General features: G+C 42.2%; 1 protein-coding gene across 2 annotated transcripts; it reads left to right on the top strand.

Moving 5' to 3' along the window:
- The first annotated feature begins 5,585 nt into the window (after positions 1-5,585).
- snrnp48 (small nuclear ribonucleoprotein 48 (U11/U12)) lies at positions 5,586-10,436 on the top strand. Of its 2 annotated transcripts, none has more exons than XM_080540004.1 (9): positions 5,586-5,807; positions 6,511-6,624; positions 6,765-6,825; positions 7,037-7,117; positions 8,117-8,302; positions 8,623-8,744; positions 8,881-8,990; positions 9,261-9,437; positions 10,082-10,436. In XM_080540004.1, exons 1-9 carry the CDS (start codon positions 5,649-5,651, stop codon positions 10,155-10,157), a joined length of 1,086 nt encoding a protein of 361 aa, XP_080396130.1. In that variant the 5' UTR covers positions 5,586-5,648; the 3' UTR covers positions 10,158-10,436. The 2 variants fall into 2 exon arrangements, with proteins under 2 accessions (XP_080396130.1, XP_080396131.1); XM_080540005.1 differs by having other exon boundaries at positions 5,648-5,807; positions 6,549-6,624.
- Positions 10,437-15,151: the final 4,715 nt, after the last annotated feature.

Genomic DNA, 15,151 nt, shown 5'->3' with positions numbered 1-15,151 from the left:
ACTAAGGCACTGCACACTGAAGTGAACATCGCATTGTGTTAGATGCTTATGTGTGGGTCTGTACTGTAGGTCTACATGTTTGAGTTTGCACCTGCTACTAACTGATTTCATTGTTGTAAATTGTATTGTGTTTACTGTTTTGTAATACAATACCTCCCAGAGACCATTACACAAGGACCACTGGGAAGCACCTCCTGTATGGACAGGAAACGTTGAATCGTGCCTCCCATGAAAATCTTTGCAGGGTCTCAGAGCATCAGAGGGTACTACTGCGGTGCCCACCTCCCATCTCTCGAAGATCCTGGCACGCCTCTTGCCTATAGCCTGCCATTGTTGACTAGCAAAGCAAAGGTGCAAGGTTTGTTAAAGGTTCGCCAAGGATGTATGGACAGAACCCTTACTGGTGGTCGAGCAGGGCACCTCTTTGCCACCACAGGCAACTGGGCAGACTTGGCTCAGCTTCCACGAGGCAATGGGCGGATGAGAATGAGGAAGAGTATGCTATTTGGGCTGCGGAGCATCCCAATGTGTGTTGCTACACTGCAGGTAAAGAAAGGAGGAGGGGTGTGACATACGAGAAAATATGTGTTTCTTAAACTTGCCATGTTTTGATTGTACTTCTGACAAAATGGAAGCTTGAGTGAAACGGTACGGATTGAGACTCTTTCAGCCCATGACCGTCTCAGCCCTGTTTGTCCATAATTAGGTTTGTTTTGAGTTTGCATGTCTTATTATCTGAATTTTGTGAGGTGAGTGTTTAAGCTGGTTTATACAAGTGTTAAAATGAAATTTTGTCAAAGCTCATATCCTGGCTTTGCTTATCTATTGTATCGTGCTCTCTGTGCTTGCCAACATGTGCAGATGACTTGTGTGACCAAGAGCCTTGCCCAAACACAGCAGGCCCCCATTGGCAGGCTTATCTGTGCTTGCAGGAAGAAGCATGTGACACGATGACATAATGCAACTGAACAGCATCCACCTCATCCACCAAGCTCTCCTACTCTCTTATCCTCGTCTCTTCACTCCATAATATGCAAGTGCTACTGTAGCGGAGGTGGTTTGAAACTACTCTCCCATAATAAGACGCCTGTTCTAAGGCCTAAGATTTAAGATCCTGAGCTAAAGCCTTGAGGGTGTTTGACCTGTGTTTGATCCCTGTGTAGTTGCACTACAGTTACCCACCCCCCCTTCCTCCCCTAACTATCTCAACCTCAGCCTGTCCTCTTCCCTCATCTCATCCCTCTTCTCATTCAGATTTTCTATCCTCCTAATGTCTGCTATGCTTTCGTAAATGTTTAGGCTATTCAAGGTACTAGATTCACTACTGACTGAATGACCTATTAATACTGCTTTCCACTCCTGACATCACATTAGACTTTGATATTTGTCAATAGTGAACTTCCACTAACTGCCAAATGTTTATGTCATCTCCTTTGATGTCTGCTTTATGTCCAGGAGGCTATGACATCACCCAAGAGTGTGTTCAGAACCATACGGGCTGGAGCTGGTCCGGTGCCCACAATCCTTTTGGCTCTATCCACACTGAGCTAGTCAACATTCAAAGCCACATAGAGACAGGACAGGACACCCCTGACATGTGGATGGTTGACCCTCAACACCAATCCTTGAGTAGTGCTGTAGACTCATCCCATTACTTCTTTGGCAGTCCTTGGAGGGGCCAGGAGGCAGAGGGCCATGGATGTGCGTGTGTGTGTGGGCAGAGCATACCAGGAAGATGTGGACTTAGCATCAGTAGCAGTTTGGACGGTTCCCCTCTCTTCTGCTATGGAGGTATGAGTCTGTGTCAGTGTGTCAGACAGATTTTTTGCTAAGAGACCAATATGGCTGCCATGTATTTTCTTCTAATCAATTGTTTCAATTGCTCAGTGAGGAAGACCATGGTGGTTGGAGTTAAGGTAGACATCGTGGAGGAAATAGCTTATGAGGACACAGAGACACTTGAAGTAATGTAAGTGCTGCGAGACCAATGCAGTAAAAATAATTAAAGGAAAGAGTATTTCAACATTGTTTAAACTAGACACTTCTACTTCTCATATTATAATTCTGTGGTTGAAAATACTAGCAGCCAACAATAACATGCCTTTTTTATGCCTTCTTATTTTTCAGACCAGAGGCAATCGTCCCAAATGATCTAGTTGAACCCATATTGCTACATGATGGCCAATTGTTTCCCACATAATAACCTGCATCTTATCACAGGCTTGTTTGTTTGATGTGTATCAGTGTACAGTATGATAAGAGTGATGTTTGAATGAACTTGATGTATTTCCAATAGCAGCTGTATTATCTTGTTATATAAACCGTGAAGTTAGATGTATTTCATCACCTTTTTAAATTGAGAATAAAATTAGATAGACTGTGCTTGTTATTATCAATTGTCTTCATTTAAGATCTTATCCACCTCATTTTTCTGGTTTTCTGCTCGAAATGACATGCCCACAGTGAATATAGAATATCTCCACAATCACAAGGGCCTTCATAATGATCTTGTTATCAAATGAAAGCTAACACCTGTGGGGTGGCTGTAGAAGTGTCAGAATCAAAATCTATGTTACTGTGTCAGAGTAAATAGAGCCAGTGGCGTAGCGCAAAATCCCGGGGCCCCCCCGCAAGGTGGCGGCGGGGGCCCTTTCGCAACGGAGTAAAAAAAAAAAAAAAAAAAAAAAAACGTGCGTTTTTTAGAGGCCGATGCGTTATTGACGTTGCGAAATTTCGCAATATGCACTCTACATTCTAAATGCTTGACTTAGCAAAAGGTACAAACAAGTGAGAGCAATAGCCTTTAACTAAAACCAAATGGTAGACTACACATCAGTAGAATGTATTATAAGTAGAATAGTACAAGCTTTATTTCTTTAAACAAAGTGTGGTGTGCACAGCAGTGTGATATCTGTAAACATATCTGTAGACTCTCCGCTAAGGGTTGCCAGATGGGATTGAGAATTTCCAACCTAACCAATCTAAAAACTTCTAAATCCACCAAAAACCAGCCCATCTGGCAACCCTGTCTCCGCTGCATCAGAGTCTACCGGTACTTGTTGCGTAAAATTGGCCAGGGTTAGTCAAATCCTTTTGGATTTGGATTTGTCCGTTGGACATCTCGTATATTGGTATATTGTGGCATTTCTTTACTGTTTGCCATCTGGTCTAGGAATACCCAGGGAGACGCAGACCGCAGAAGTAGATTAGAATAGTAGAATAGAAAAAAGAAACAGCTATATATAGCCTAACCATGCTGAATTACAGTATGTACCTGTATGATGCACTGACAGCCTGTGACTGTGAACCTGGCCGGACCCTGCCCTTCTGCCTGAGTTTGAGTATGATGCTGCCCAAATAAATGTTATTGTTTAGTGCTGTACGCTTTCGTGGTATTATATTGTGTGAATTATCATCTGTATGTTGTTTTTCTTTCACTCGACTAACCGCCGAGATAATACTTGAGACATGTACTTCCGTAAACATACATTTTTTATTTGATTTTTTTACAATATCGGACCGACAGTCCCACATATAGCGGCTATAATGTCCGAATAGAGAATCTACCACCACCTAAAGAATGCTTATTGTACTTTGTATTGTATTTTCGCTTGCTCATTTTCCTTGTGTCTCGCTGCCTACGTGTGACGTCAAAGTCATGTTGCTATTGGATACGGCTAACTATGTATATATTTTTAAATATAGGCCTATATATTAAAATTAAGGTTGACACAATGAAGGGCCACCTATTTTCTTTATTTTATATATTTTGTAATTATACAAAAAAAAAAAAAAAAAAAAATTTGGGATCCAATGTTAGGGGGCCCCCTAGTGGCTGGGGCCCCCCCGCGGTGCGTCGCTTGCGGGCCCGTCCGCTACGCCACTGGGCTGGCCGATAGAGGGCGCTGGGGCGCCGCCCCCACCTTCACTTCCTAGTTCCCCACCTTCACTTCCTAGTTGCGATTTGTAAAAGTTTTTTTTTTAAATAAACATTGTTTATTCACAAAATGCGGCTGATATTCTGTCTGCGCCTATCAGCATTCATTAAAAATCCTCCAATACAATAAACATTTTATCTGTGTGTGTGTAAAATTCACTGTTAAAATACATAGGGGGAGGCGTCGGGGCGCCGGTCAATGCCAGTCTATGGCAGGCCGAATACTTTTCGCTTACACGTGAGCTGTAGCGGCGCTCCAATTGGCTGTCTCCTATTTCTAGGCCGGGGTGCAAAAATGTGCGTCCTGAATATCCGGTTGTTAAGTCTGACGTCAAACGTGACGTTTTGCAATTTCCGGCTTTTACAAAAAAACAAAACAATGTGATTGTCTGTAAACTGTGCAGAAATGAAATGGCCTATCACAGGAGTACATCTGCAATGAACGAGCACCTCAAGCGAAAGCATCCTGGAGCTCTTTGTGAAGACAGCCGCAAGATACCACCGTAAGTCAGCGTTGTATTTCTGTTCACTTTTCCGGCCGTATATGAGTGAAAAATGGATAGCTACTAGCTAATGTTACACAAGCAATGTAGCTCACCACAGTTTATATGTCTTGTCTTCTGGTGTTAGTAATAATATATGAGCTATAGTCGCAATGGTCCAAAATTCAAGTGCTTCGTAACACAGACGGGGTGAATTTCATGAATGAAAGTGAAAGTTCTGTCACAAAACGCAGTTATGTATCCTCACACATGTTTAAGTGGGTATTGCGTGGGTAAAGTGAAATTACGTCTTTGTTTTGAGCTCCAGTGTGCGTTTTATGCGCGTGCACGCGGGGGGGGAATCGTGCACGCGCTACGCGCGAAAGAGGACCCCCCCCCCGCCACTAATGTGAAAAATCCTGGAGGAAACACTGCTGTGCCCCACCCAAAATGTTTAGCACCAGCCGCCACTGAATAGAGCATTATAATGAATTATTATGAATAGAACATTATAAAACATCTCAAATTCAGTCTCCGCCTAAAAAAACAACAGCTTTTACAGTGAATATCACCTTGGAAACCTGATGAATAAGCCCAAATCATCTAGGAAACAGTACTCCAGGGTCTTATTAGTACTTGTGCCAAAGTCGATGCTAGTAATGTGAGCAAATGCAACTTTGTACCTGTTTTAGTACAGGTATGTTTAGGCGGACACCTATATGTTTAGGCCATTTGGAGATATTTTGGCACCATCTTTGACCTTTGACCTTTCTCATGTATCAGATTTCTTTCTTTTTGGGGGATTTTTTGGGGTTGGCCGACCAATGGTATGGAAATTCTGCGTTGAAAACGGACATGACACATTCTCCAGTTGGAGAAAACTGGATGTGACTTAGGCCGTGTTTACCGTCTCGGAAAAGAAATGGTGGCATCGTATAGCATGCAAAGTTGTGAAGAAAATGTGATATCGATGAAGAGAATTGATCGAGGTAAGCTCTTTATATCACTTCGGATCCACCTGTGGGTCCGTTGGCTCCTATGAGGTTAATAATAACCTCTGCGTAAATACTTCAACTACCAGCATACACCCCTTTCGTCGCACAGACCATGCGTCATTCACACGCGCCAGAGTAATCAAGTCAGCTTGTAATGCAAACAGAGCGCGTTTGTGGCCGAAATGATAACATCCTCATTCCCAAATTCACCTTTGATTTGGATTAAACGACAGAATGTGTGACTCTCTAATCGATGGTCGATTACCACAAACGCAAACGCTCCAGGATCGGCTGCGCAGTTTACAAGAGTTAACCGAGTTCACCGAGAACTGCCAGAAGCAGCTGGATGAACTCTTCCAGACGCTGGGATGGACCCAAGCGGCCTCGGCTCAGGTATGTATCCCGCTAAATGAAGTGTCTTAGATATGCATTTCTCAAAATATCACAACAACAAACTCTCTACACACCCTCAGAAGTCACATGAAGTCAATTGTCACGATGTTGATAAAAGAACCAGCTAGCAAACGGAATGTGTGGCACTTGACTTATCCATACAATTTCATAAATGAAAGCCTAATCAATGTTAGAGGAGGACAATCCTGAATGAATGAATGAATGAATGAATGGTCTTTATTGTCATTGATATATAGTACAGGTACCATACAACGAAATTTAGGAGGGGGGGGGCTCCCCTGGTGCTAGGAAAAAGACTAAAAACAAGAAGGGAAAAGAGCTGGTTTACATAAATAAAGGCTATGTACACTATCTACTATACTATACAAATAAAACACTGTGCTGTACTCTATGCTATGCTATAAATATCCTAACATTTCCTATCTCTGAACCTTCTGTACACGAGGGTTTGGATGGGTTTGGATGTTAGAGGAGGACAATCCTGTAGACCCAACCCAATTCTATTATGTCTGTACTTTGTCCACCCGCATGTGTCCCTGTCGTATCGTTCACACAGCCCACATACTTGTGCTCAAGTGTGAACCATACACAGTTCAGTTGTCAATGTGTTAAAGGCAACAGACATGCAAAGAGAGATGGGTCTGTCACCTTACAGGTCATGATCAGTGTTCTCCATCCACAGGAGCTGATGGAGGTGTGTCCCTATGACCCCGACCACAGAGTCCCCAGCAGGAGCATGGAGAGACACAAAGCCACCTGCCTACTCAGCCAAATGGGCTACTGCCACGAGGAGCAGGTAAATGGGCAAGGACACACACACACACACACACACACACACACACAGAACGACTGTGACAATGAATTCCCCACTCACTAACACAATACAAGCATTAGGTTTAGATTATGACATATTAAAGGGATATTTTCTCTCTTTAGGCCGAGATGTATGACACGTCTGTGTGTTATGAGAAAGCCAACATAACCAGCTTTTCAATGGGTGAGTCATGCGACACTGCTCTTCTCACTGTTGTCGATCATTTTCAGCACAGGCTTGGTGATGTACATTTTTAACACATATGGAAATTGTAATATCACGGATTGAATTTCATTCTCAGAAGAATTATGCATAAAGACATTTACCATGAGGCTGAGGTGACCGATCTCACTGCTTGACATTATCCCTGTGCCCCTCCCCGCATCTGTTGTAGACAAACGCACGCAAAAGCAGGTGATTCTTCAAGCAAGAGCGAGTGCACCACCCATTAGGACAGAGGGACTGTACAGCCAAAGTAAGATACACAATACACCTTTTCATTGGTCTTAGGAAACAGTGATTCCTATTGCCAATGTTTGTGTCAATGACCCCTAGCATTACTGTGATTTTAATAGTAATAATGCATTGTATTTATAAGCAGACGACCACACAGATACACTATAAATAATACAAGAAGATACCTTAGAATAGACTGCTTTTTATTTTGGTGAGGCAGATCAGTTTGAAGTATTTCTGTGATGGCTCACTAGATCTCTACTTTGTAAAGCTTACAAATATGCCACACTGTGTAGGCTACATTGTATGAATGCTAGTATCTTTGATTTTGTCATATCTTTGTGTGCGTGTTCTGTTTTTGTCTCCAGTGACACGGGTGAGTATTAGAGGAGGTGTGCCTTAGGCAGTTCTGCTCTCGTTCAGGCTTACCTGACTACGTGCAGTATCCTTTAATGTCATATCCTTTCAATCATGTGGACACACACACACACACACACACACACATAATCATATACACTAATACACACTAGGAAAGGACAAACTACTCAAACATATGAACATATGACCCCCTCAAGGATGAAGTAGTGGTTTTGGATTGAACACACACTCACATCTTTCCCTTTATGTGTTAGGGGAAGACCTTCCATCCTTTTCTGACCATAATATCATACTGAAAAGGGATGAGAGAAGCATGTTTACTCTGAATAAATGCAACAACAACAAAAAAAACAGCTCTGTGGACTGTTGTTCTAGTATGAGACTGTGTGTGTGTGCGTGCGTGTGTGTGTGTGCGCGTGTGTCTGTGTGCGCGCGTGTGTCTGTGTGTGCGTGTGTGTGTGTGTGTCTGTGTGTGTCTGTGTGTGCGTGTGTGTGTGTGCGCGCGCGTGCTTGCACGTGTGTGTGTGTGTGTGTGTGTGTGTGTGTGTCTGTGTGCGCGCGCGCGTGTCTGTGTGTGCGTGTGTGTGTCTGTGCGTGTCTGTGTGTACTGTATGTAAAGCTCATTTTGATTGTGCTGCAGGTGAATACTCCACAGACCCTCCTGAAGTTCCTCTGAACCACAAGCGTGTGACATGTGACCTCAGCGTGGCTGACCGATTGGCTCTTTACAATCATGTGACAAGGGAGGCGAAACAACAGAGGGAGCAAGCGGAGTCAGCCAATAACGAGGACCTCTATGTAGATTTGGTGGCCAAGCTCAAAAAGAGTAAGATTTTGGATATGAAACAAGATCAACTAAACAACACAACCAATTTCCATAACACATTTACAAAATCACAGTGAATCTCTGAAATCTGAATGTCAATAAAGCGTTATTAAATTATGAACATACACACTGCCTCATCTGTAAGCAAATAGGTAATGGTATATACTATACAGTTCTTCCCTGCAATATGTCCTAATGGCCAACAGTAGGGATTTTTGTCCACTAACAGTACTGTTGAGAAAACCCCACCACTCCATCACCCCATCATCTACTGTAGAAAGTCTACTCTACTGTATCTGCTCCATCTTGATGGTGTGTAGGTGCCGATCAGAATGGACCCAAGTCTCATCTAGAGAAGATGGCCGAGATGAGGGACTACAAGAGACGGCGGCAGTCCTACAGAGCAAAGAACGTTCACATCACCAAGAAGTCCTATACCGAGGTGTGTGTGTCTGTGTGTGTCTGTGTGTGTCTGTCTGTGTGTGTCTGTGTGTGTGTGTGTGTGTATATAAAAAGAGTGCACGCTGAGATTCCACGTAGAAACCGCATTGTGTGTGTACGACTATTTAATGTTCTAGGTGATACGAGAGGTGATTGACGTCCATTCTGATGAGCTGTCCAGACAGTGGAAAGAGGATGGGAGACAGGAAGAGGAGGAGCTTAGGGAGTCTAAAAACACCCCTCACAGGTAAATGACACACCATGACACAATGACATAACTAACACCACCAAGCCAACATGGCTGTCCCTCTCTACACCGAGTTAAAGGGCTTTACACACTACAGGCCCAACCTGAACCTGTGCTGGCTCGGACACTGTCACATTATCTTTTCACTCATAGTTCCAATAACTATGGTGGAAGCGTAACCAGGCCAGCGCAGCTGGGTTGGGCTCAGTAGTGTTAAAAGGATCCTCTGAGGAGCATGCAGAGAGGGGTTTCTAACAGTGTGTCCCTCAGGAGGAGGTCTGCATCCACAGAATCCCGCCACTCTCACCTCAGCTCCAGGGACGGATGTGCCCCCCCTAGCAAACACCGCCGCAGCCGAGAACGGAGTAAAGACGGAGGCCATGAGCAGAACCTTGAGCAGAGTCAGGAACGCAGCAGAGAGAAGGAGCGCAAGAAGAAGAGGAAGAGGTGTGACATTGAGTGGGATAGGTTAAACTCAGAGGTTGCGTCCCAATAGTCTTTTCGATTTGCTCCATTGCTCGCATCCTCTCTCGTCGCTTCCTTCTCCAAACTGCATTGGAGGAGAATGTCTAATGCCGGGACCACACCGCGGATGTCAACCTCAGTAGCATGTGTGCGTTTCATTTCGGTGCTCATGTTAACAGGTTAGAGCAGCTCACAGTTGTTAGCCGCAGTTAGAGCCGCAGCAGAAACGCTGTCAGTATGGAAGCCGCAAGCGTGAGAGCCGCAGCAGTTCCACCACCCACACACGCTGCTGAGGTAGACATTGGTGGTGTGTTCCTGGCGTAAGGGGAGGGGCCTTGGATGTTCTCCTCCAATGGGTTTTTGAGAAGGAGGCGAGGAGATGATGCAAGGAAAAGAGACACTATTGGGTTGCACCCAGAGTAGTAGAACCAAAAGTGTCTCTAATGTGTTGACATGATTTAGTTTAGTTTAGAATGTAATACTGCTTTATTGGCCTGTGTCCTGTTTACTGTAAGTATCTGAAATCACCATCAAGGCTGGTATTCTGAGGGTGCTGAATTTTCGAGTCAGGGTTTCTTATACAATAAAATAAATACATTTAATGAGTGTTTTTATTTTTTACACAGGGATTCCCACTCCCCAGATGAGAAACATCACGATCGAAAGAAGAAGAAAAAGAAGAAAAGGAAGGAAGAGAAGTGATTACCCTAGCTCAGTTATTTGGATGACAGGAGAGATGTCAAGAGGCGTCCTAACTAAGACATGTTTCTCTGATGTAATGTAACCATGAGCGTTTAAAGCAACTGTGCAGATTTAAAATGGTCTAAAACTAAACTGGAAATGTTTGAGAAATGTCTGTTATATTAAATACAAATGTAAACACAACTGAGAGATTTTTTTCTCAGATTTCCTTTCCAATTGTGCTCAGTATTTGTAAATACATAGGACTGCTATTTGTTGTTGTTGGACATTAAAAGTGGTTCTCACATTTAAAGGTAATGAATGGCCCTCATCTCATTATTTTAAAGGCACAATCTGGGGTTTGTTCAGTTGTTCAATGCTAATTTGAATCTATAAGAATATATAACTTGTTTGCCTAATGAGCGTAGTACAACAGTCTTACCTTATCATAACCCAACATATATGGTTGTTTTACTTAATTGTTTAGAAATAATGCATTTGTAAACATAGTCCATAGCTTTGAAATATGTTAACAAAACAGCTGTATACTCATACTGTAACCCAGTCATTTGGTTGGAAAAACAAAAGAATTGCATCTATAATTGTCATTCATGAAAAAGTATTGCTTTTTTTAAATGATTGTTTCCCAGAACCTCTATGTTTTCTTCCAAATGGTTTCCCAAAATCGAGCCCTAAAATGAAACATACCAGTAGTTCTGTCACTATTGCCACTGAAGAGTTAGTTTAATTTTTGGGTTAGGGTAAGATAACACTTTTCTAGGTTATAGACTCTTGTGTTATTTTAAACACTCAATATTAAAGTTCCACCCTGATAACAATGCATCGTAAAGGCTCTTGTAAGCATTTGTTCAGTATGTGAGATTATGTATGCCTGGTTTTGAGTGCCAGAAGGATTTGTAAGAGGGCCCTACTGTGATAATCCTTGCCAGAACAACACTTCATGTTGTTGAGAATACACTTAATTTGGACTGGAAAAAAACACTGGGATCTTCCCACGCACGTTTGAATCCTGCCGACAACGTGCTGTTTTAATTCCTGCTAACCGATACTCGTATCAGAAATGGATTTCGGGTACTTGTACGCTTTAAATAGTTGTTCTTTGGTATGCATCCGTATGAACACAATGTTCAGGGCTCTCTAATTACGGCTGACAGTACTTCTATCTAGTGCGACATGATAGAACGATAAAACATCAATGTGCATCATATATATATATCATACATGTCTTACTCCATGAAATTCTTAATTTTAGGGCAACCAAACTTTCTAAGTTAGATAAGCTTGTTATAAAGGGTGTCTTTGCAATTAAATCATATGTCAGGATTGTCTTTCTACTCACTGTTTCAATCGCAGACAATGAATACGGTACCCAGCCAAGAGACATGAAAACATCACGTTGTCGGCAGGATTCGAACCTGCGCGGGAAGATCCCAATGGATTTCTAGTCCATCGCCTTAACCACTCGGCCACGACAACTTACATGCACTTTGGTGAGTCTATATCCGTACTAAGGCTGTGTTCGGAATGGTATACTAGCATACTGCATACTAGCATACTCAATGAGTATATACTGCATACTAGCATACTCAATGAGTATATACTGCATACTGCCTACTAAATTCATAATAAGTATGTGAAAACCAGCCGACCATTTACACACTATGCATACTCCCTCCCAGAATGCATTTCGCCGGGAGCGGCGTATTTAAACCTCCATTTTAAACCTCCATTAGCTAAAATATGTAATTTTGGCTTTACAAGTGTTAACATGTCATTTTATGAAGTTTTAATATGTTTTCAGGCGAGAAAGTAACCACATATATTCCCAAAATGTGTCCAGTTTACCAAAATAACCCGTTTATATATCTGATCTGACGATTTTTTTTTTGCGTCTTCTGTTCGCTAGCTGCATTCGTAGATTCGCCCTGGAAATATGATCAGCACTCATGGAATGCCTCTTGTCCAATCAAATTACCAAACCAAATGACCACAACCATTATCAAATGAAAATGAAAATGTACAGCCTAAACTTTCTATAACCTTAAAATCAAGTAGCCCATTCGGCGGTAACCCGCCCCATCAGGCAACCCTGGAAGCAACTCTGCAACCCTGGACGCGAAATGCATGTTTGGGAAATAGGACCCGAGCTAGTGTCCATCGTAACCGACTTCAATTTTCCAGGAAATAACTGCTCGCCTACTAAATTTCTCGCATACTCAAATCTCGCATACTGTACAGTGTGAACGTACTACATACTCAAAATCTACGTCATATCTAGTATGAGTAGTATGCTAGTATGCTATTCCGAACACAGCCATTGTAATCATGTTGTCAGTTAATTACCGTAACTATGGAACACCTTGACGGAGTCTGCACTTGCCATGTTTCAATAACTGTGAAGCTCTATTAGCAGCAGACAAAACAAACACAGGCGGTTCAGGACCATGTTCGCAAGGACAAACAGACTGAAGCTCAGCTTCTACCCCAGGCCCTGAACACAGCAAAGACCTAGGTTCTAGGCCCTGGACAATCTAGACAAATTGATGGCAGCTACTAGATTGAAATCAAGTGCAATACTGAAACACAACAAATAGTCAGCTGGTTTTCACATACTTATTATGAATTTAGTAGGCAGTATGCAGTATATATTCATTGAGTATGCTAGTATGTAGTATACCATTCCGAACACAGCCTTAGTACGGATATAGACTCACCACAGTGCATGTAAGTTGTCGTGGCCGAGTGGTTAAGGCGATGGACTAGAAATCCATTGGGATCTTCCCGCGCAGGTTCGAATCCTGCCGACAACGTGACGTTTTAATTTCTGCCCACCAACGATGATCATGTCTCTAAGCTGGATACCGTATTGTCTACAATTGAAACAGTGAGTAGAAAGACAATCCTGACATGTGATTTAATTGCAAAGACACTCTTAATAACAAGCTTATCTAACTTAGAAAGTTTGGTTGCCCTAAAATTAAGAATGTCATGGAGTAAGACATGTTATGATACACATTTATGTTTTATCGTTCCATCATGTCGCACTAGATAGAAGTACTGTCAGCCGTAATTAGAGAGCCCTGAACATTTTGTGAACATTTCAAACCTGCAAACTGCGACACTTTAAATGAATGTGCAATAATACTATGTGCAATATGACAACCCTCGGGTACATAAGGTTCAGAGATAGGAAATGTTAGAATAGGTATAGCATAGCATAGAGTACAGCACAGTGTTTTATTTGTATAGTATAGTAGTGGATAGTGTACATAGCCTTTATTTATGTCAACCAGCTCTTTTCCCTTCTTGTTTTTAGTTGTTTTTTTTCCTAGCACCAGGGGAGCCCCCCCTCCCAAATTTCGTTGTTTGGTACCTGTACTGATGTCAATAAAGACCATTCATTCATTCATTCATTCATTCATTCATTCATTCATTCATTCATTCATTCATTCATTCATTTGACAGTAAGCTTCAAACCAGCCCAACAAGGCCCCAGAAGTTTCGGTAAGTGTATTATATCCAATCAATACATGTCTATGAACCTTTTAAGGGTATAGACACCATAGCCTTATTCCAAAGTTGTATATCAAGCTGATTTAAAAACATCACGTTGTCGGCAGGATTCGAACCTGCGCGGGAAGATCCCAATGGATTTCTAGTCCATCGCCTTAACCACTCGGCCACGACAACCTGTAAGTCGCGCGTGACCAGAATAAAGTGGAGAATACAGTGAGGCCAATGATCTGTTGATAGTCATACCAGCAACATAAACTATAGTATAGTTTCAATTTCAATATCTGTAAATATGTCATAACAATGTCATAACAATATATAACAATTATTATTTTTTGTAATCAACGCTCCCGAACACTTCAGAAACCCTATGTAGGCTATTATTATATTATGTTAATAAGTTAAAAGAACATCAGGTAGGTGAAGGGCAATATTTTTCGGTGATCTCTCTCTCTCTCTCTCTCTCTCTCTCTCTCTCTCTCTCTCTCTCTCTCTCTCTCTCTCTCTCTCTCTCTCTCTCTCTCTCTCTCTCTCTCTTCTCTCTTGCTCTGAACTAGGGTAAACAAAAGCAATGTGACTGCTATCTGGTTACAACCGCTTCGCTTTTCAAACAGCTTCTCTGTCTAAACTATAAAAAATTATAAACTAAATGTATAATGAATTGAAATATTATTGATGTATATGATATATTATTGATGGTCATAACAAGGGCAAACTCAATGTAGAAAGAAAGATAGGGCTGGCAGTAGCAGAGCTGGACACGGCAGGCGTGGGACCCACAGCAGCGCTGCTGAGGTAGAGGTCGCCAATGAACATCGGATCATTCATCTTAACTTGTAATACTTCCAACCTGCTCAAGGAGATCAAGAGTTGATTTCTAGTCCATTGCCTTTCGTGCTGTAGGATTAGGCTAGTTGCCTAAAATGGCTTGAATGTACATTTTATAGTTTGTGCAGTGAGTGCACTATGTATCAAATCAATCCATGCATATGTTACTCCATTAATCTCAATTTCTGTCTTCTTCCTCTCCGTTCTCAACAAACAATTATGGGCTTTTTGTATTGATTATTCAAATGGTCTGACAATTGTCCATTGTTTGACTAATCAGACTTAATTGACTGTATTGTTCTCACTTTCTTTACCTATGAGACCAAAGAGCCTTTGGAGAGTTCAGAATTTAAATGGACCCTCCTGATTGTTCAACCCTATTGGTTGGTCTTGACTCGACCTTATTGGTTGGTCCTGACTCAACCCTATTAGCTGGTCCCGTCTCTCCCCCTATTGAGCATATGGAATGTTGGACAGGAGTGTCATAGCTGGCATACTTTTTCATTGGGTCAAAAGGACACTAGAGGTCAGGCCTGCTGCCAATGTGCGTCTGTCCATTTTCTATGATGCAAATAGCCTGAATTGTTTTGCTCTTTTCGATATACTGTCAAGGCGGTGGCTATGGGCAGGGGTGGGTTCAGCCCTAACGTGCA

This window comes from Nansenia antarctica (assembly GCF_963989245.1).
Source record: "Nansenia antarctica genome assembly, chromosome: 10".
NCBI classification, from domain to species: Eukaryota; Metazoa; Chordata; class Actinopteri; order Argentiniformes; family Microstomatidae; genus Nansenia; species Nansenia antarctica.
Note: the sequence above shows the minus strand (reverse complement) of the source record. Positions and strands in the feature narration are given on the sequence as shown.

Bases quoted from the DNA above. Each gene is read 5' to 3' on its own strand.
- snrnp48 (XM_080540004.1), top strand. From the start codon at position 5,649: ATGTGTGACTCTCTAATCGATGGTCGATTACCACAAACGCAAACGCTC. The intron at 6,625-6,764 runs GTAAATGGGCAA...TTCTCTCTTTAG, and splicing joins GCTACTGCCACGAGGAGCAG to GCCGAGATGTATGACACGTC. The intron at 8,303-8,622 runs GTAAGATTTTGG...GATGGTGTGTAG, and splicing joins GGTGGCCAAGCTCAAAAAGA to GTGCCGATCAGAATGGACCC.